General features: G+C 49.0%; 1 protein-coding gene across 9 annotated transcripts in view; it reads left to right on the top strand.

Moving 5' to 3' along the window:
* Positions 1–832: 832 nt before the first annotated feature.
* The window catches only part of SERHL2 (serine hydrolase like 2), a 47,689-nt gene continuing 28,807 nt past the window's right edge, over positions 833–19,714 (top strand). The window contains exons 1-13 of one of the 9 annotated variants that reach the window (XM_075935455.2): positions 833–1,015; positions 1,091–1,246; positions 5,184–5,213; positions 8,523–8,586; positions 9,422–9,571; positions 9,661–9,774; positions 12,196–12,237; positions 13,524–13,543; positions 13,752–13,826; positions 15,614–15,697; positions 15,922–16,034; positions 16,391–16,470; positions 17,034–17,068. In XM_075935455.2, the coding sequence (XP_075791570.2) occupies positions 8,547–8,586; positions 9,422–9,571; positions 9,661–9,774; positions 12,196–12,237; positions 13,524–13,543; positions 13,752–13,826; positions 15,614–15,697; positions 15,922–16,034; positions 16,391–16,470; positions 17,034–17,068 (753 nt within the window). In that variant the 5' untranslated portion in view covers positions 833–1,015; positions 1,091–1,246; positions 5,184–5,213; positions 8,523–8,546. The other 8 variants (XM_075935452.2, XM_075935456.2, XM_075935477.2 and 5 more) reach the window with 8 other exon arrangements.

Here is a 19,714-nt window from a genome sequence, read left to right as displayed (position 1 = left end):
TGGGGAAGGGATGGGACAAGGGTGTTTGGATTTGTGCACTTGGAAAGTTGGCATCTCTTTGCTATCAAAGTGCAGAAATTTCCCAGCGGGGAAGCTGAAGGTGTCAACTGTGGCCAGGAGGGGGTGCTGCAGGCCGACTTTCCGGCGCAATTGCGTTTATGATCACCACGGTTGCTACTCCTTGGCGACGGGGCGAGCTGCTGGAAAGAGATTAAAATCATAAGATCACACACATCTAATAGTGGCGCTGCGTTTTGCATGGCACAGGAAGCGGAGATCCTGATCCCTTGTATTCCTAAGCGGGATACGTGCAGACCAAAACGGGGTGTGTGTGTGAGAGGGAAGGTCCGTCCCTGGACCCTCTTCTGTTGGGGAGAGGGACCAGCTGCCAAGCTTACACAGGGCTCTTCTTCCCCAACACAAGCTGGTCCAAAACCAGATATGACCTCACTCGTCCTGTCTCTCTACTAGTATGGGACCCACACAGCTGTCACAACCCCACATAAAAGGGACCCTGTTACTTGTCTGATTACTGGCTGGTTCAATGCTCCTTGGCTGATGACTGTCTGCCCCGAGGCTGACACTCCCTGGCTCACACTGCTGCCTGGCGTTAGCAGCACGCTGGCCAACAGCCCCTGCGATATTCCAGCCCCGCACTGGCTGCCCGGCATCTCTGGTAGAAACACTCGCTCCCTTTCTGCGCCGGGCACTGAGAAGGGGGCTCCCTTCAGCCTGGAAGGGGCTAAAGAAATGTTACCGGCGCTCCTGCCCTTTAAATAAAGGGCGCCGCCAGCCCTGGGTGCAGCGCGGGAGAAGAGGCAGCACTGGGTCCCTTTAAGCGTTGCATCCACAGGGGGAGGATCTTCTCTGCGGTTCCGGCTGCAGCTACTAGGAAGTGACTGCCTAAGTCCTCCCCTCCTGCTCTGCATTGAGCTGACTCAGTCTGTGCAGTTGTTAGGGGCTTAGGTGCAGCCGTGTGGGCTCCTGGAGGTAGGGGAGCAGCTGCTGCACACAGGTAACCTCCTGCCTGCTGGTCTCCTTTCCCTTTGGTGTGGTGCTGACGCAGCTTCATTTTAAAACTCTCTCCTAGGGACTCACTGCGTGAGGCTAGTGCTGGCGGCGGTTCCAGAGTGAAAAGGTTGGTTTGCAGTTTCCCGGGTACCTGCCAGCTGGCGCCGGGAGGGTAGCAGCAGAGTTGCCCATTGATTGTGCCTCAGCCCAGCTCCAGAAGGACCACAGTGAAGGGGTGAGTTCATTCTCCCTGGGGCTCTCAGTTTTGGGCCTCTTTGTTCAGGCTGCAAAAGCAGGATGGGCACTATGCCGAGGCTGTGTTATTTGGACCCATCCTGCTGGAAATCAGACCAGCTACCAGATAGCTTTCCTGAAGCAAATTGTGGAAAGACTTTGGCCTGACCTGCATTAGAAAAGGTTTGCTACTACTATAGTCACCATGCCAACACATCCTCCTTGCACAGGCCTGGCTTATACTGACAAAAGAGTACTCTTGTCTGGAGTGTACTCTGGTGGCACTAATGAAACTGGCTATCCTGGTAAAATCACTCTTTGCCAGTATAACTGATTCTACACTAGGGATAAGGAGTCCTGTAGCACCTTAGGGTGTGTCTAGACTACAGGGTTTTGTTGACAAAACTGGACTTTTGTCGACAAAACTAAACCTGCGTCTACACTACCTCTGAGTTCTGTCGACATAACGTTGACAAAACTCAACAGTTTTGTCGACGTTGGTAACCCTCATTTTACAAGGAATAATGCCTTTTGTCGAAAGAAGGCATTATTGCATCTAAACTGTCCTTAGCGTCTACACTGCCATGTCGACAAAGCAGCTTGCTTTGTCGACAGAACTGAATGTAGTCTAGATGCTCTTTGTCGACAGAAGCTTTGTCGACAGTATCTGTCGACAGAAGTTTTGTCGACAAAAGCCTGTAGTCTAGACGTACCCTTATAGACTTAACATGTTTTGGAGCATAAGATTTCCTGGGCAAAGACCCACTTCATCAAACGCATGTCAGATGCCATGCATCTGACGAAGTGGGTCTTTGCCCACGAAAGCTTATGCTCCAATACAGGCAGTCCCCAGGTTACACGGATCCGACTTACATTGGATCCCTACTTACAAACGGGGTGAGGCAACCCCGCACTAGCTGCTTCCCCCCAGCAGACCAGGGAGACGCGAAGCTAGCGCCCCCCCTCCCCCCCAGCAGACCAGGGAGACGCGGAGCGGCTTTTCTCAGCAGACACCTCAGCTTGAGAATAAAAGACTGAGGGAAGTGAGGTGTGGGAGAATAAAACTGAGCTCTGGAGAAATGTTTGGCTAGAGTTTCCCCTACAATATGTACCAGTTCCGACTTACATACAAATTCAACTTAAGAACAAACCTACAGTCCGTATCTTGTACGTAACCCGGGGACTGCCTGTACATCTGTTAGTCTATAAGGTGCTACAGTACTCCTTGTGGCTTTTGCAGATCCAGACTAACATGGCTACCCCTCTGATACCAGTTAACCATTCACATCCCTAGTGTAAGCATCACCCTTACCAGCTGCCGTGGGTAAGAGGAAGTTCTAGCCTGACAGTGCCTGCTATCTGCAGTAACACTTTGGCCCTGGCTGCTCCTGTTTAAGCAGTTAACCAGTTAAACATCCCATTTAAATGGTTAACTGATTAAATGGGATTTTACATCCCTATTCTACACCAGGGCTTTGGGTGGTACCAAAATATTGCCAAAAAAAATCCAATTCCTATCTGACATTGCTCTACTGACAAAAGTTTCTAGTACAGCCCTGGCCAAGGACACATCTAAGCAGGGGCTGGAATCAGACCAATGCATGAGTGCTGGGAGGCTACGTATCCCTTGTCTCAAGCTGCCTGCCTTCTTGAAATGTAATGCTTATGTCTGAAGTGGGGGTAAACTGGCATGTTTGCTTTATACCAGCAGAAGTTCCGGCCTCAAGGGTACGTCTACACTGCAAGGCTATTTCGGGATACCAGAGGTAACCCAAAATAGCTACCCTGCAACTACACAAACTGCCCGTTATTTTGAAATCTTTTTCAATGCTATTTCACCCTCTCAGTAAACCTCGTTGCATGAGGGATAAGGAATGGCTCAAAGTAGCACTTTATTTCAAAATCTGGTGCTGTGTAGATATGCCAAATTTCAAAATAAGCTATTTTGAAATAAAATTGAAATAAGATGTGCAAGTTGCATAGCGCAAATTGCGTATCTTATTTCAAGTTTAGGGTACAGTGTAGATTCACCCAAAGTGTCTTACTCTACCAGTTTTAAACCAGGCACAGCTATGGCAGACAGGGTGGAAAGAGCTTGTGATCTGGCATAGCTGGGTTGGGAGAAGTCCCTCAGGTAGATGCAGTTAGGCCAGCAAAGCTAAGCCAACAGTCAGTCTTAGGAAAAATGGTGTCATGAGCGAACTTGTATTTTGGCACCCCTTGAGTTTAAGTATGTAGTAGCGCAGGGCTACTCAACACGTGGCCTGTTTGTTTGTGGCCCATGATGCGATTTGGGTTTATGGTGCAGTTTGGGTTGATATGTGTTTTAGTTTTCAAATCCCTGGACTGTTGTAAAGCCAAAACAAAATAATAGTCAATATAGTGGTCTTCTGTTGATAAGAGTTGTAGTAGTTAAGTTCCTGAACTGTCATTGCTAATTAAAAGTGCTGTCATATGGGTGGAAATCGGGTAAATATTGCATTTTATTAATATCAGCAGAACTGATTTAAACGGGGCCTGTGTGTTGTATAGTATAGTCTTGCCTTAATCTTTGTATTCATGCCTGTCAGTGTGAAAGAAGCTAGTTAAGTGTGGTTGCATATATATGCAAATATATTCAAGTTGTGGCCCTCGGCATGCGCTCTGAGTATCATTGTGACCCTTGGAGCTTCAAAGTCGAGTAGCTCTGTAGTAGCATTAGCGAAAATTTCAGAAATAAAGCGGTAATCTCAAAAGTTTTCATAAATTTGCTGAAAAAGTTGACGCACAACTTGATTCAGTGTTATTAAAATAATAAACTATGTAAGTCATAAAATATTATAGCTAGGTGTCAAATAAACTAAACACTAAACTAACAAATAACAACACATCCAAATTGTTGTTCACCAAGATGCTAAGATTCAGAAGGGAGTACTGCGTGTCTCTGCTACTGCAAACTTTGACATTGCTTCAGAGGGATAGCTGAGTTAGTCTGTAACTGGAAAAGCTTAAACAATGAATAGTCTGGCAGCACCTTAAAGACTAATAAAACATGTAGATGGTATCTGTGGCTCTAAGTCTTGCCCGTCACAAGCATTTTCCACAAACAGGGTGTGGAATTGGAGTCTCAGGAGATTAAGGGACCAGGCACGTCATTGAGACACATGAAGGAAGCTGCTCAGTCCTTTCTTCCCTGGGTGCAGGGCCTGCTATTGTTTCTGCCCCTTGCAAAGGGAATTGATATTATCAGTGCTTCTTGGCCAAGACCATCCTTTAAGAGCTACATGGGGAATGGATTATTTTAGATTAAATATTTAACCTAAGATATGAGGCACAGAAGGCAGGTTGCTATTTTTGAATGGCATCAGATTGTGAAATGAAACAGTGGGTGAAAAACCTGAGTGGGTCACTCACCCTTCAGTGGGGTTCTTCCTCCACAGTTTGAGCTGCTTTGCAGAAACCCTGGCAGCTCCCTACCTGTAGCTTGTTCCTTGTGCCTGCTGGTTGGCCTGCAGCTCAAGGTGAACTCCATGCTGTCGGATGGGGGCTGCATCTTGACTCACCAGTGGTGCCATTTCAGATTTTGGTGGGGGTGGAGAGCGGTAACTTGAACCATGATTCCAGAGGATACTTAGGCACCTGAAATCTCTAGTTTTATTTTTTACCTTTCTTATTGTACAAATAACTTAGAAAGTAGCTCTTGATTTCACAGTATGCACAAATCCAGAAATATTTCCATCAGTAATAAATTATTTACGGTTAGGGAAAACAAGAAAAATGCTGCTTGAGAATTTGTTAGAATTAAAATTCAGTGCTATAAACTTCTAAACTGGACTTGTTATAAATGGACAAGTGAATGAAAAGTTAAATCAATAAATCATATCTGGTTTTAGGCTATTTATTTTGTATATTTTGATATATGAAATTGACATTGAGTTTGTATTGCTGTTTTGTTGTAGTCATGCTGGTACTGGGATGAGAGTAGCAAGGTGAGTGAAGTAATATCTTTAATTGGACCAAATATGATTGGTGAAAGAGACAACTCTTTGGAACTCGAGAGAGCTCTTCTCCAGGTCTGTGGAGCTCAAAAGAGCTAATCTTTCAACAATCAAAGCGGGTCCAAAATCAAAGAAGGTATTCCCTTACCTACCTTGTCACTCTATTTGTATTTTAACAGCTTTAAAGCTTGAACTCTTTGAATCTCAACTTCTACTGTTGTTAAAAAATTCTGTCCTCCCCCCATAATTTCCTACAACTATGAAAATTATAAAAAGACAAAAAATGTATATATTACACAAAGTTATAAAAGATAAAAAGTGCATGCTATCAAGCTTATTTATAAGCCAGAGCAGCAAGGGTGAAGCATTGCAGAGGGGGTGGGGAGATGGGGCAGATTCTATATTCCCATGGAGTTCCTTCTAGGTATGTCTGCGGGGCTATTCTAGGATACTGGAGCTACCCCGGGTCTTTTAAATGTGCCCGTTATTTCAAAAAATATTTTGAAATAACGGACACGCTATTTTGGCATCCCTGTAGCCCTTGTTCCTCGAAGGTTAAGGGATGACTTGAAATAGCATGTTATTTTGAAATTTGGTGCTGTGTAGACACACCAAATTTTGAAATAAGCTATTTTGAAATACAATTGAAATAATATACATAATTTGCATAGTGCAAATTGCATATCTTATTTCATATTTTAGGGTGCTGTGTAGATACACCCTCTGAGTTTAAGGGTTTGATTGAAAGTGCAAGTTACAACAATCACACATTGTTTTCAGATCCTCAGACTAGGAACCTCAGTGACTTCCAGCGCATGAAAAAGGTTTGCAGGTTAAGATGTAAGCAAATAAAATGTCCTTATTCTTAATCTTGATGCAAAACAGCACTGAGCCCAACCACAACTTTGACAAGGCTCTCTGCCCTGAGTAATTTCAGCCTCCTGTTAAGTACAACTTGTAGTGAAAACAGAACCATAATCTGAGGTTGTAAATAGGTGATCAAGAATTGAATGAAAGGTATGTGTTTCAGCTAGCCAGGCAGACCCCATTCCCATGGGATAGCTGATCTCAGTAACATTTATCCCCTCTGCACCCACCCACCTGCTGCACATTGGGGAAGCAGCAGCAGAGCCCCTCCTCCCAAAAGTGAGTGAAGCTTCTGCTGCAGGGGAGCAGAGAGGACAGGACCTTCAGCTGCTGATGGGGACCCCCCCTCCACAGCCCATAGCCCAGCCCTCCCCCTTGTCCCAGTTCCCCAATAGGAAAGCAACTGTTCCTTCCTCCCTTACCTAACCTCTCCCTGCACAGCTGAAGCAGCAGCCTTCCCTCCTCCCTACTACTCTGGTCTCAGCTATTTGGTGCACACGCTACTTTTATTCCTCCTGTCCTGGCCCCAGGCTGCCTCCAGCAAGCAGGAGCTGGAGGAGGAGAGAGCTGGGCAGACAGACCCTGGCAGAAAACTGTGGGGGTGGTGGGGAGGGTAATGTGACTCAGCACAGTGTCTCCCCATGTGTCACCGCTCTGCAGAGAAGGGATGGGATGGAAACACAGGCAGGCTCCAACAGTGCCCTGGGTTAGCCTGGTGCTCTCTTTGCAGCACTAAATGTGAGAGAGTGCACCAGTCCTGCCAGCAGAGCCCGGAGAAAGCCCTTTCCTAGACCAATGGCTCTTAGGGGGAAGGGGAAGAAAAGGGAGGGTGGACTCTGCCCTGCTCCACACTAACACACACCCAGATAGCAGGGCTGCTACAAACCCCAGCCAGCCAGAACACAGAGAAGCTGCACTCACTCGCACTCCTTCAACTCTCACCCCCACCAACCTCAGTCACCCACCCCAAAGCCTCTTCTAGCACAGCTCGCCCCCTCTACTCCCCACATGGCTTCTACAGGGGGCCCTCTGTCCCAGGGATAAGGGGGAACCCCCTGGGCACCCACCCCTGCTGCTACTCCCACCAGACCAGAGGATTTACCTGGGACGAGTGAGTGAATGCTTCTCGTCCTCCCCCTGTGTGAGCTGAGTGCCGTGTTTCTTTCCCCTCCTGCTCAGCTGGCTGGCAACAGCTCTATTCAAACCTGTTCAATAGAAGCTGGCTGGGTCTATTCAAATGTGCTCCCCATCAGCACAGTGCCGGCTCTGGTTCCCATATCAAAGGCTGGCAATGGCTGAGCCTTTCCCAGTATAGCTTGCTTTTCTCAGGGGGTGAGGGTGGGGATTTTATTATGGATACAAAGCATAACTTTGCCAGTATAGTTACTCCCCCACTAGGACCGCTTTGCTGGTACAGGTAATGGTATTCCTATACCAGTAAGCTTTCCCCTTCCTTGCAAGAATATTAGATCATATTTTGTTTCCTGTTAGGTGGGGCTGAACTACTCTCTGACCTCTCAGACTGCAGACATGGCTACACTGGAGATTATGCCAATGTAATGTTGACGGCATGGCCTGCTAGTGCAGATGAATCCCACACTGACAGAAGGAGCTTTTCCATCAGTGCGGGATCATCCCCTCCCCCCTCTCATGGCATTAGCTCCTTTGACAGAAGCCTTTTTCCGTGTCTATACTGAGGGTGCTGTTGGCCCACCCCTCCCCCCGACCAGTGAGGCTATGCCAGTGTAACTTCTGTGTAAGCAAAGTCTGACTGTCCTGGACACCTCATGCAAGAGCAGCCTGTGCACTGGTACATTCCTGAATGGGTGGACAGAGCAGAATGCATGGACTGGGAAGAGGCATAGAGCCAGAATGAGGTGGCAGCAATGCAGTAGGGAGATCCTGAGAGTGGAGGTAATGGAGCTTCTGAAATTAATATAAGAAACTGGAGATAACAATGATGAGACAGACCATCTGGTCCCATAGCCTATCTCTGACAGTGGCTACTCCTAGTCTTGTCTCTGCCAATATCCCTCAATCCTTACAGGCCCTGCACCTTGTTATTCTAGCTGTGGGATTTCTTCGTTCAGCCTTTCCTGCTATTCCACAGAAGCAGCGGGTTGAATTCAATTAAAGGAGGCTTTGTGGGCATGGCAAGCTATAGAGGTGTGCCAAGCACCTAAATTGTGCACCGTGGAAGGGAGGATTTTGCTCTGGGGTGGGGATCTATGGTAGAATAGGCCCTGGTAGCTGATGAAACCTGAGCTGTTTCCCTGGAGATGCTAATAAGCACTGTGTGAGAGGAGTGTCAGGTTTATGAAGGAGGGGGAACAGACTCCGGCAATTTGGCATCAGGTAACAGAGCAATTACAGTTCTGATGGAGAAAGGTCAGGATCTGCCTCCCTTGCTCACTGTCCCCTTTTTCTTTTAAGGTGCCAGGAGACAGACAAAACGAGATGTCCTCGCTGCTGAAATGGTCTTCCTTGCCAGTGGCAGGTAGGTTTCTGGGTTGCTAACTGAGGGAACCTGCTGCTGAAATCCACGTTTGATTCCCACTCTATGCATGTGGGCAGCTGGGTTAGCAGGTGCAATGGAGCCAGGAGGGAGAGCTGAATTCCTTCTGTTGCTCAATCACAAAACCCTCCCCTTCCTGGCAGTTAAGGAGCATCACTGGCATGTTGCCCTGGAGGGTGTAGTCTGGCTGATGGTGCTAGCTGCCAGAGGAGGCAGCCTCTGGTGACGTGAGGGGGAATACCAAAGGAAATGCCTCCAGGGGTTAGAACTCACCAGAAAGAAACCCCAAATATCCCAGCACATTACCTCTGTGATTAAAGGGCAAAAGTTCCTGGGTTCGGATCACCTCACATTGGAAACCTGGTGAAACTGGGGCAGCTGAGATGTGGGAGGAGGAGGAGGGAGGTGAGAGTGCAAGGCAAACATGCACTGGGGGGGACAAGGACAAGCAAGATGCTGGGAGCAAGTGGGGTAGGGAATGGAGTGGCAAACAGGCTGGAGTTTGTTGGGTGACTAACAGTTAGCACAAGTGTCCCTCCCTCTGCCCATTTGGATGTGAAAGGTTAACCAGTAAGCACCATCCTTAATGGCTGATGCTTACTGGTTCTGGTTAACCAGTGGGGACTACTGCCCCCTCCACTTGTCCCCATTTTAATCAGTTAACCGGTTAAATGTAATGTTTAACCAGTTAACTAATTAAAGGGGATTTTACATCCCTAGTTCGGAGTGCTGTGTGATGACTCTCACATCACTCACACTAAGCAATGAGGCTGCAGCATGCTAGGGGTGTGGCTTGCTGATGTATGTTGTATTTCAGGCATGGTCTCGGAGCTGAAGTTCTCAGTTCCTTGGGGCCACATTGCAGCCAAAGCCTGGGGATCCCCGCAAGGCCGTCCTGTGCTCTGCTTGCATGGCTGGCTGGACAATGCCAACACCTTCAACAGACTCATCCCATTGCTCCCTAAAGGTGGGCAGATCTGTTATGCGAGAGCCTTTAGTTCGCTGCTGGGAAGGAGGTTCCTCTGAGACTTACTGTCTGCGTTGCCCCTCTTTCAGATTACTGCTACATGGCAATGGATTTTGGGGGCCATGGCCTGTCATCCCACCGGCCTGCAGGCTTTCCATACCACTTCCTGGACTACGTGAGTGAGGTCTGCAGGGTGACGGCAGGTGAGCAGACTGGGAGGACTAGCAGGGCAGGAAGCTTTGTGTCCCTGGCTCTTTTGTTAATGAGACCACTGACCACAGCCAGACAAGACTCCTCTCACCCCCTCCAGGCTGCAACCACTTACCTCTGGCCTTCCTCTTGCCTTATCTCCCTTCTGGAATCTCTCTTCTGGGGGTCTGGAACTACTAGATTTTGTGGGGCCCTGCTAGGCTCTGGGGTGGGACCAAAAATGAGGGGTTCAGAGTACAGAGGCTGCGAGTTGTGGCAAGAGAGCATAAGGGTTCTGACTGGGGGTGCAGGCTCTAGGGTGGAGCTGGGAATGAGACACTTAGGGTGTAAGAAGGAGCTCCAGGCTGTGGCCAAAGGGTTTGGAGTGTGGGAGCGGGCTCATGACAGGAAGTGTGGGGGGGTGCAGGATTTGGGTGTGAGTTAGGGTGCTGGAGCAGGCTCAGGGCTGGGGCACAGGGTTGGGGGTGGGGTCTAGGAGGGAGTTGGGGACTCTAAGCAAGGGGTTGGGGTGCAGGGTCTGGAAGGGAGTTAGGATGTGGCGGGTCAGCTAGGGTAGCGGCTTGGGGTGCAGGGCCCTTACCTGGGGCTGCTCCCCTTTGGTGTGGGGGAAAGCAGGTAGCTCAGTGCGACCCATACTGCTCTGTGGTGGCCTGCAGGCTCCACCCCTGCAGATCCTGGCCATTGAGAGCTGTGGGGGCAGAACCTGCAAGTGAGGGCAGGGTGGGGATGAAGCTTCCCTTGGTACTTGGGGCTATTTGGCTCCAGCCCTGCAGAGGGCACAAGTGTATGGAGCCACATCCTCTCCTCTCCCCGCAGCCGGGCAGGACTGGATAACACACTTCGGGTTTAGTGAAGGGGTGGGGAACTCCTTTTGGATTGGAGGCCCCTGACCCACAGAAAAATCAGTCGGGGGCCACGGGTGTGGGGGGGAGGGGGGGCGTGGAGTGCCAGCAAGGGCTCCCCAATACTGGGGGAGGCCCTAAGCCTTGGCAGCCAGATCCAGGCAACCCAGGAGCTGCATCAGGCCCCTGGGTCTTAGGTTCCCCCCCACCCCTGGTTTAGTGCCTGCAATTCAGGGCCCCAGGCTAAGGAGGCCTCACAAAATGATATGGACTGTTGGTGGCCCAGAGAGCTGTTTGTGGGACTCTACCCCACTCCCCTTAGCATGGGGCCCTGGGCTACAGCCTCTAAAGCCTCTTTCTTAATCCAACCCTGCTCACCAAGATCCATCCTCTGGATAGCTCCTAAGCCAGACTCCTCCTTGACTTTGGCTTTAGCCAGACTGAACCCCAGGGTCCCTCAAAAAGCATTTCATTCAGAAAACGCTGTAGGTGCAGAGGGAGGATAATGCTGCTTACCTGGGCTCCAGGCAGCATGGGACCCCAGTGAGGAACCGAGCTTCAATCACGGCAGGAGCCAGACCCCTCAGGTACCATGAACACTGAGGGTCTCTTCTTTACACCAGTCCTCCAGAGCAGTGCCCTGCAACCATAGCCTGGATGAAGAACCCAGTTTCTGACACTTTTTCCAGGGCAAGACACATGAAACCATGCGATAGAAATAAAACGCTGTAAGAGCAGCAGCAGTTACTGCCCTGCCAATGTGTCCAATGGATTTCTGTGCTGCCAGATTCACCCCCTCCTGCCAACCAGCCCTCAGGCCTGTTAAAGTCTTGACATTCTTCCTGTCCAACCTTTCCCTGGTGCAGAGACAGTTTTTGTGTTTTACACCAGGGTCAGCCATGAACTAAAGCAGGTGTGACAGGGCTCTGCAGCTCCTCAACACATCCGGGTGTGATTTCCTGCCTGGTAGTGGAACTGGAAAGAGGCTTCTGCTGCTCAGTGCCAGTCTGTCTCCCCAGGGACTAAGGAGAGTTCAATGCACCTCTTCCTTTCAAGGGCTGCAGTGCAAACCCTGTCTTGGAGATGCCAGGGCACCATCGCAGGAGCAGGCTGACTGGGGCTGTAACTCCCAGTCTGATTTCCACAAAGGGGAAGGGGCTGTTAGGCATTGTGTGACTCGGGAACCTGACATGCTGAATTGTGCCACAGACTTGCACTAAGAATAACAACAACCCTTCCCCAGGACCCGGACTCTGTCTGCCCTGTTCCCTAGCAACACTAGCAACACTCGTCCTCTCGTTAGTGCAGTGTGCAGCCAGGCTCCTTTGTCTGACTGATGGTCCCGAGGACTTGCCCCGAATGGGAACAGCTGCCCAGTACCTGGTGCTGAGAAGCTGAGGCAGGTGGTTGGTCTCTGTAAGCCTGGCCTACTAATCCATTGTATTGCCTGACCAGGAAGCAAAACTTCAGTGAAGGCTTCTTAGGTATCTGTGGGGGGAAGGAGTGAGTGGCAGCACATTGCTGCTGCTGTACTGAATCCAGTGTCACCTGTTTGTATCTATTGCTTTGTAGCTTTGAAGTGGAGTCGATTTACTCTAATGGGTCATAGTTTGGGTAAGTGACTCTTGTCCCAATGGCAAGCGCTGGCGAATGATTAACTTGCATCACTTTCTTTTGGGAGAGAACTGACTGCTGTACTCTCTCTCTCTCTCTCTCTCTCTGAGTACCAGGCACCCCACCCACTTGCAGTAATTATGTGGCCCACATGCCATGCAAATTACATGCAAGCTGCACTCATTGAAAAAGAAATAAATGTTGAGGCCTCTTGAGTACCCGGAAACCAGCCCAGAGTGGTTTCAGCTAATGCAGAGCTGCATCCCACAGTTGGAATAGAGCCTGAAACAACGGCTATGTGAGGTGTGACCACCTCAAACCCTCTTCTTGATCTCATTGAGGCCTTTAGTCCTAAGGATGAGACTTTACATTTCAGTAATTGTTTGGTTGCTCATCACTTTGTCAGATGGGGTGGTAATAGGAGTGGGTATGAAATCTATGGGGGAGCTGAGCCATGCTGCAGGAAAGGAATGGCTCCCTCTTCACCCTACTCCTCTCTTTTGCCCTGGAGAAAGAAGGAGATGTGTGAAGTGCAGGAGAATAAGAAAGGGGAGGACATGGAGGAAGCCTAGAGGCCTAACAGTGACTTGGGTGATGCTGAATGTAACAAAAGTGGACTTTCTAATCAGGGGCAGATGACCATTTTGCAGGGCCCCGGACAGGATAATTCCGCAGGGCCCCCCCTTTGCCACGGCACATGCGCAGTAACGCCATGCGCATGCGCGGTGGTGCCACGGCGCATGCACGGGGCTTTTTGAAGCGCAGGGCCTGGGGCGGCCGCCCCGCTCACCCTGCCCTATATCCGCCCCTGTTCATGATATCCTCATTGTTATTACATACAGTCTATATTCTGTGGTTGGCTGCCATCGGTGGGGAGGGGATCAAGGCCCCTGAACTTAGCCCTTGGCCTGTCAGTAAAAACGTTCCTTCTCCAGTGGGTTTGACACCTCAGATCTGATCTGTCCCCTCCGCAACCATATCTCCATGGTCCCAAAGCACTGGCAGTTCCCCTGAGGCAGACTGAGGGTGGTGTCTGAAGGAAACAGCCAGTATTCCTGCCCTATTTCCCCCAGCGCCCCCAGCTGGGAGACTCACTGACCCACGGCTTGGGATTCAAACTTCAGATGAGGTTGTTGCCTCCTTGTCAAACATGCCTAGTGAGCGCTTCCAGGCCCCTCTCCAGTACTCCCTGGCACCCTTCTAGGAGCTGTTACTCTGGGGAAGGGCACTGCCCCTATATTGTGTTTGCTGTGTATAAACCAAGTACCCTCCTCTCTCTCTCACAGGTGGGAGTGTTGCAGGAATGGTGAGTACAGCAGACTTTATTCAGAGGCCTGACATAGCCAGGAGGGTGATGGTTCCTATAAGCTCAGGGAATTAGGGGGACAGCTGGCATGGGAGAGAAACAGATTTGTGCCTAAGATGAGGACACTTAAGAGTCTTATGCATGTTCTGGGCCAGCTAAGAATGTGACCCTTCTCTCTGCCTCCCTCTCACAATATTTCTCTTTCCAGTTCTCCTGCATTTTCCCTGAGATGGTGGATAAGCTGATCCTGGTGGAATCTTGTGGCTTCTTTCCAGCTCCTCAGGTTAGATTTTTCCCTTTGGCAGACACAGAAGAGAGAGACAACAGGTAAAGATGCTCACCCCACACCAGAGGCTCATTCCTTCTACTGCCACTAGGGGCATGTTTCTCAGTTGCCATCCCTTCACTTCCCATTGCAGAGGGAAAAGCAACAAGAGGTGGAGAACGTAAGGGATTCATTTCCTTCTCTTCCCCAGGCACAGTGCTGGTCGGAACAGATCTAAATAAACAACAGTAAAAGTCTGGAGTCACCTAGGGCTTCAGGAGTTCCTGGAGAAGAAACAATGCCCTGGATTGTTATTTGTAGTCATGTTCCCAAGGGCCAACCAGAAATAGGGCCTGTTGGGCTAGGCACTGGACAAACATCATCCCAGGGCTGGCTGACTCAGGGAATTGGTGGAGGGATGTGAAGACAGTTCAGTGGTTCCAATCTGATCATAGATTCAGTACTGCCAACCCCAAATGTTCAAAAATCACGAGTCAGGCTCGCCACCAGAGAGATTGGCTTTAGAATCATGAAATGATATAAAATAATAGACTTGATGTTCTTATTTGCCTTTTGCTTTTTGAGCCTGTAAACTGCACCGGGGTCACATTTCACAGCTTCCTCCACAGCCACAAGGGCTAGAAACTTACTTTTTCTTTAAGAGTGAAGGCAGAAATCATCACATAGCCACTTGACTCCAGGAGCTGGGGCTTGAAGGAAAACAATAATTCTCATACGACTCATGACAAAAACATGAGACCAGGCAAAATGGTCTCTGAAGCAGAGAGGGCAGGTTTGTGTAATTTTTGGTTATGCCCAAAGCAGGTCCAAGTCCCATCCACACAGACAAATCTGCTTTGTAATGGTGTGGGGGAGTGAGGACTGTGGCTCTGGGTTGGGGCTGAGGATGAGAGGTTTGGGGCGTGGGAGGGCTCAGGGCTGAGGCAGAGTGTTGGGGTGCAGAAGTACAAGATGAAAGGTCAAGGTGAGGGGTTTGAGAGGGGCTCAGGGCTGGAACAGAGAATTGGGGTGCAAGTTTTAGGGTGTGGGGTTTGGGTGGGGAGGAGCTCAGGGCTGAGGCAGAAGGTTGGGGTGCAGGGGTACAAGCTCTAGGGGCTAGATAAATGGCTTGGGGTATGGAAGGAGCTGGAGGACCCCTATCCACTCCTTTCTCCTCTCTTTTCCCCCCCTCCTCCTTTCCTCTCCTCCCTCCATTCCCAGCACCACACATACTCACCCAAACCCCATGTAGGAAGAACTCCACTCGGAGTTGCCTTGGGGTGCCTCTTCTCTCAGCAGGCACAGCAGTCTGCCTGTGGCTGAGGATGTTCCCTATAGCGAGACTCTGGCAGCAGCAACAGCCAGCAAGGGAGAACACTCCAAGCAGAGCAGTTTGCTGCGGGAAGGGCGCAGGTCAGGCCTTTCAGGTCAGGCAGCTGCCAGGGATGCTCAGGGGAGGTGTGCAGGGGCCAGCAAGCAAAGCCAGGGGAGAGACCTGGCCTGACATTGGTGGTGCTGAACTCCATGGGCCCTGAGATTGGTGGAGCCCCAGCACCATAAGCCCATACAACTCACCACCTATACTCTTTTGGGGTAAAATCTCTCACCTGTCTATAAAAAGCACAATGTTGTACAGATGAAAGTCAGTGTGAGGCCCTTTGACAATGTCACCTCAAGGCCATTCCTCTCTGGTTCTTTTGGAGACCCATGTGAAAGGATTTGGTGGATCTCATTCCAGTTCCTAGTTGGATAGTCATCCACCCACACAAATGATGATCACCACTAATTAGCTCTCTTGTTGGCAGGGTCAGGACAGAGGCCCAGGATTAGATAGGCAAAGGAAGCTGAACTCCCCTCTTCCCTCTAGAAATGGGCCATCCAGGTCAGAGGTGAGATATTAAAGAACATGTAGCATTTTGCTTGTAAGAGCAGTGGTGTCCTTCTCTGATCACCACCTCTATTGCAGTGTAGTGCTGATGTTCACCCCACTCCACTCTCCGTGGCTGCTGTTCTGATTAACTGCATGTAGTTGGTAACGTACTTTGAGATCCTGGAGGGTGAAAGGCTCTTTAGAAACATAGTCACATGTGTTGCTGGCATCTCTGGTTTCTAGGAAAGCGACTTGTGGCTGGACTCTAAGAGGAAGGTGATTGAAAGTCTCCTGAGCCTGGAAGAGAACAAGCCCCAGCCCCCTAAAGTACGCAGCCCCCAAGAAGCACTGCAGAGGTGTGTGTCTGCCCCCTCAGGTTTGGTCTCTGTGGGAGATGGTGCCATCTCTGCCCTTGCAGAACTCTTGCAGTAGATGGGTGTTCTCCTGGACAGAATTAATGGTGGCAGGAATCATGAGGTGCTGCTGACCCCTTTGTACCTTCCCCTTTCCTCAGAATCAGCAGGAGCTTGTATTCCATTGCCATCTCCCTGTCTCCTCTGGGGCTGGAATATGTTGGCCAATATGCAAGAGTTGAACTACTGTCACTTGTCCTTGTAAGATCTTTTCCCTTCCATCTCTTCCCTCTGTCACCCTCTCTGTTGATGCCTTCCATCCCCTAGTTTTTCAGCAGCACATGCTGTGTCTTCCCTAGGCTATTGCAAGCCAACAGCCACCTGACAGAGGAGAGTGGGAGGATCTTACTGCAGCGAGGAGCAACTGAGGTGATGGGAGGTGAGGTGCCTCAGCTACTGGAGGAAGTGATGGCAAGCTGGCTACAAAGCCATGCAGACATTGGGCTGAAAGGCATGGGGAGTGCCCTCTGCGCCCTGGCTTAGGCCTGAAACCCTGATGTCTGAATGAGGAACTAAATTTGGAGTGTGGAGCTTCCTGCTCCCAACAGCTGAAGTCCAAGCTCACCTTTCCCGTCAGGCCGTTTAATGCTTGAATAAAAAGAAGAAACGCCAAATCTATCATTCCTTCCCATCTCCCTGGATATGATCCTGGCAGTGACAGATTAGCCACTTGTCCAATGGGGCCTCTGCTCAGGGGCCCCAGCCAATTGGGGGTGCTGGAAAAATGGGTGCCCTACCCTGATCCTATTCCCAGGCAGGGACTCTGGGGTGGAGGTGAGGGGCTGCAGGCAGAAGGGGACAATGGGCCCCCATTTGCTCTGGTCCCACGAAACAGCAATTGGCCTCTGAATCCTGGGGTAACCTAAAGCAGAAGGGGAACTGGAACCCAATGCGACTCCCCACCCTGTGAGGTGTAAATAACTTTCTCTCCTTTCTTCCCAGGCATGGTGTATAACAGAGACTTAAGAGTCCTTACGGTGAGTGCTGACATTCTCCTCTGCCCCTGTCTTGACAGGGCTCTTCGCTGAAAGGGAAAAGATCTTCAATTACATCACATCTGGGTTCCATTTCCCCCCACTTCCTGTCAGACTTGTTCAGTGTTTTCCCTCCAATTTTAAGTTATGTAAGTGACAGGGATTCCTCTGGGAGACTGTTGTACACTCTGAGCTTGTCTTCACTATGGGATGGGTCGATACTGTAGTGATCGATCCACCAGGTGCAGGGGGGATCCTTCAGACTAGCTAAATGGACTGCTGATTACTCTCCCATCAACTCTGGTACTCCACCAGCATGAGATGAGTAAGGGGAGTCGATGGGAGAATTTTTCTGTTGACCCAGTATGGAGTGGACCCTGCAGTAAGTGGATTTAAGCTACGTTGACTTGAGTTACGCTACTTACTTAACTCAAATTTCAGAGCTTAGATCAGGCATGTCAACTCGAAGCCTTCTGAGGGCCACACCAACGAAAACTGATAGCTTTCAGGGCCACCAATGTACTTCTATTGGAAAGTCGTAATTATTTATTATTGTAGATTATGTTTTAGGTATATTGTATAATATTTTTCAGGTTTTATTTGAATATACAGGCAGTCCCCGACTTACGCGGATCCGACTTGCGTTGGATCCGCACTTACGAACGGGGCTTTTCTCGCCCCGGAGCTCATGGGCGGCGGGTCGCCACCCGTGTCCTCCGGGGCGAGAAAAGCTTCTCCCAGTCTCCCTGGTCTGCTGGGGGGGGGTCCAGCAAAGCCGCTGGACCCCCCCAGCAGACCAGGGAGACAGGAGCAAAGCCACACGGGCGGCGGGGTCCCTCCGCCTGTGCGGCTTTGCTCGGGTCTCCCTAGTCTGCTGGGGGGGGAGGGGCGCAGTTAGTGCGCCCCCTCCCCCCCCCCAGCAGACCAGGCTTTTGTTGCGGGACGCCTTGGGTAGAGCAGCCAGGGTGCTGCCAGGTTGGTCCCGTGGGAACCTACCGGGCAGCGCCCCAGCTGTTCTGTCCCAGGCTCCAGATTCAGCAGCTGTTGAAACTGATCAGGCTGATTCCAGGAAGCTGGGGGCAGAGCAACTCTGCCTCCTGCTTCCTGTAGTCAGCCCCTGGTCAGTTTCAGTGGCAGCAGCTGAATCTGGAGCCAGTTCCGACTTACATACAAATTCAACTTAAAGACAAACCTATAGTCCCTATCTTATACGTAACCCGGGGACTGCCTGTAATACAATAATTTCACATGTAAAATTATTTGCTCATATATAATAATTTTTATAATTTTTAAATATAAATTTAAGGTACTTTAATTATTTTGTATATGGTACATAACTTGTTTTGTTGAAATAAAAACAAGTATAGACCAAAACAATAAGGGGAGACTTGTATTTCAGAATAATTACTTCAGCCTGGCAAACAATAGCCTTTGAATTTTCTTTAAAGAAACACAGTGTAAACCAGGTACATGCTGATTCTTTTTTTGCCCTGGAATTTAAATATGACCTATCTGTTGGCTGCCTTATTCTGCATCCATACCCGCGTCCCCTGCTTGCTCTAAGTGTCTGTTTGTTCCCAGAAGGATTACCAAAATGAATCCAGTGGCTTGCAAAGCTGGCCTTTATGCTATCCTTAAGATTTCTTAAACTTTGCACTTTCAAAGGTACATGTAATATTCTTACACAGATAATCCATGCAAGACTAACAAGTTAATTGCCTTTTGGCTGACTGATGTACAAGTGCATATTTATTAGCAATATTGGTATACCCCAGTTACCCTTGACTAGCTGGTATTTCTTAGATATAAAACTAGATAATTTTCTTTTCCTTTTTTATCTTTAAAGCAGATGTAATTTGAGCCAAATGGATATCCTTCAAAAATTGGAAACCCATCCCAAGTTAAGTCTATAGAGCAGAAAATGAAATAAGGATAGGTAAAATATAAGATAGATATCAGGTGTGCAAAGTGGAAATTGATGAGCAAACAGCCAAAACATGACAAAAAATTGATAAAAGGAAACTTTTTTTACCTAATTCATCTGTGGAGCTCACTGCCATTAAATAGCAGTGAGGTCAAAAGCTGGTAAGATTTTTAAAAGGATGAAGGCTTATTGATCATGAAAACATCTAAAATACCATAGGTAGGATAAAAAACAGATTAAAACCTGCTCATGTTTCAGGTCATAAGTCAGCCACAGACTGATGGGAGTGAAGAAGAAACACTCCCTATCCGGAGATAACTGCCCATTGTAGTTTTTTGTGGACATATGTGAGCACACACCCACCCCATCCTATGACACATCTTGTATTGGCCACTTTTGTAGCTACAATAATGGACTAGACTAGAGGTTCCCATTGGCTGATTTGGCAATGCCTACATTCCAAAGAAATCACATGACAAATATTAACACAGTACAGTTAGGTACTTAAAACTCAGGGTGTGTGTGTGTGTGTGTGTGTATATATATATATATATATATATATATATATATATATATATTACAGTACTCTTGATTCCATTCCATTCGGTGGAAAAAAAGTATCATATTATTTGAGAAACAGTATGTGACACCATGCAATTAACACTGAAGGGGAAGAGCTAAAGGGCTGTGGTCCAATGACTTCCCCCAGAGCCAGGCACTCCCAG

Source organism: Pelodiscus sinensis, chromosome 1 (assembly GCF_052426305.1).
Source record: "Pelodiscus sinensis isolate ZL-2025 chromosome 1, ASM5242630v1, whole genome shotgun sequence".
Taxonomy (NCBI): domain Eukaryota; kingdom Metazoa; phylum Chordata; order Testudines; family Trionychidae; genus Pelodiscus; species Pelodiscus sinensis.
This window is presented reverse-complemented; position numbering and strand designations above follow the sequence as displayed.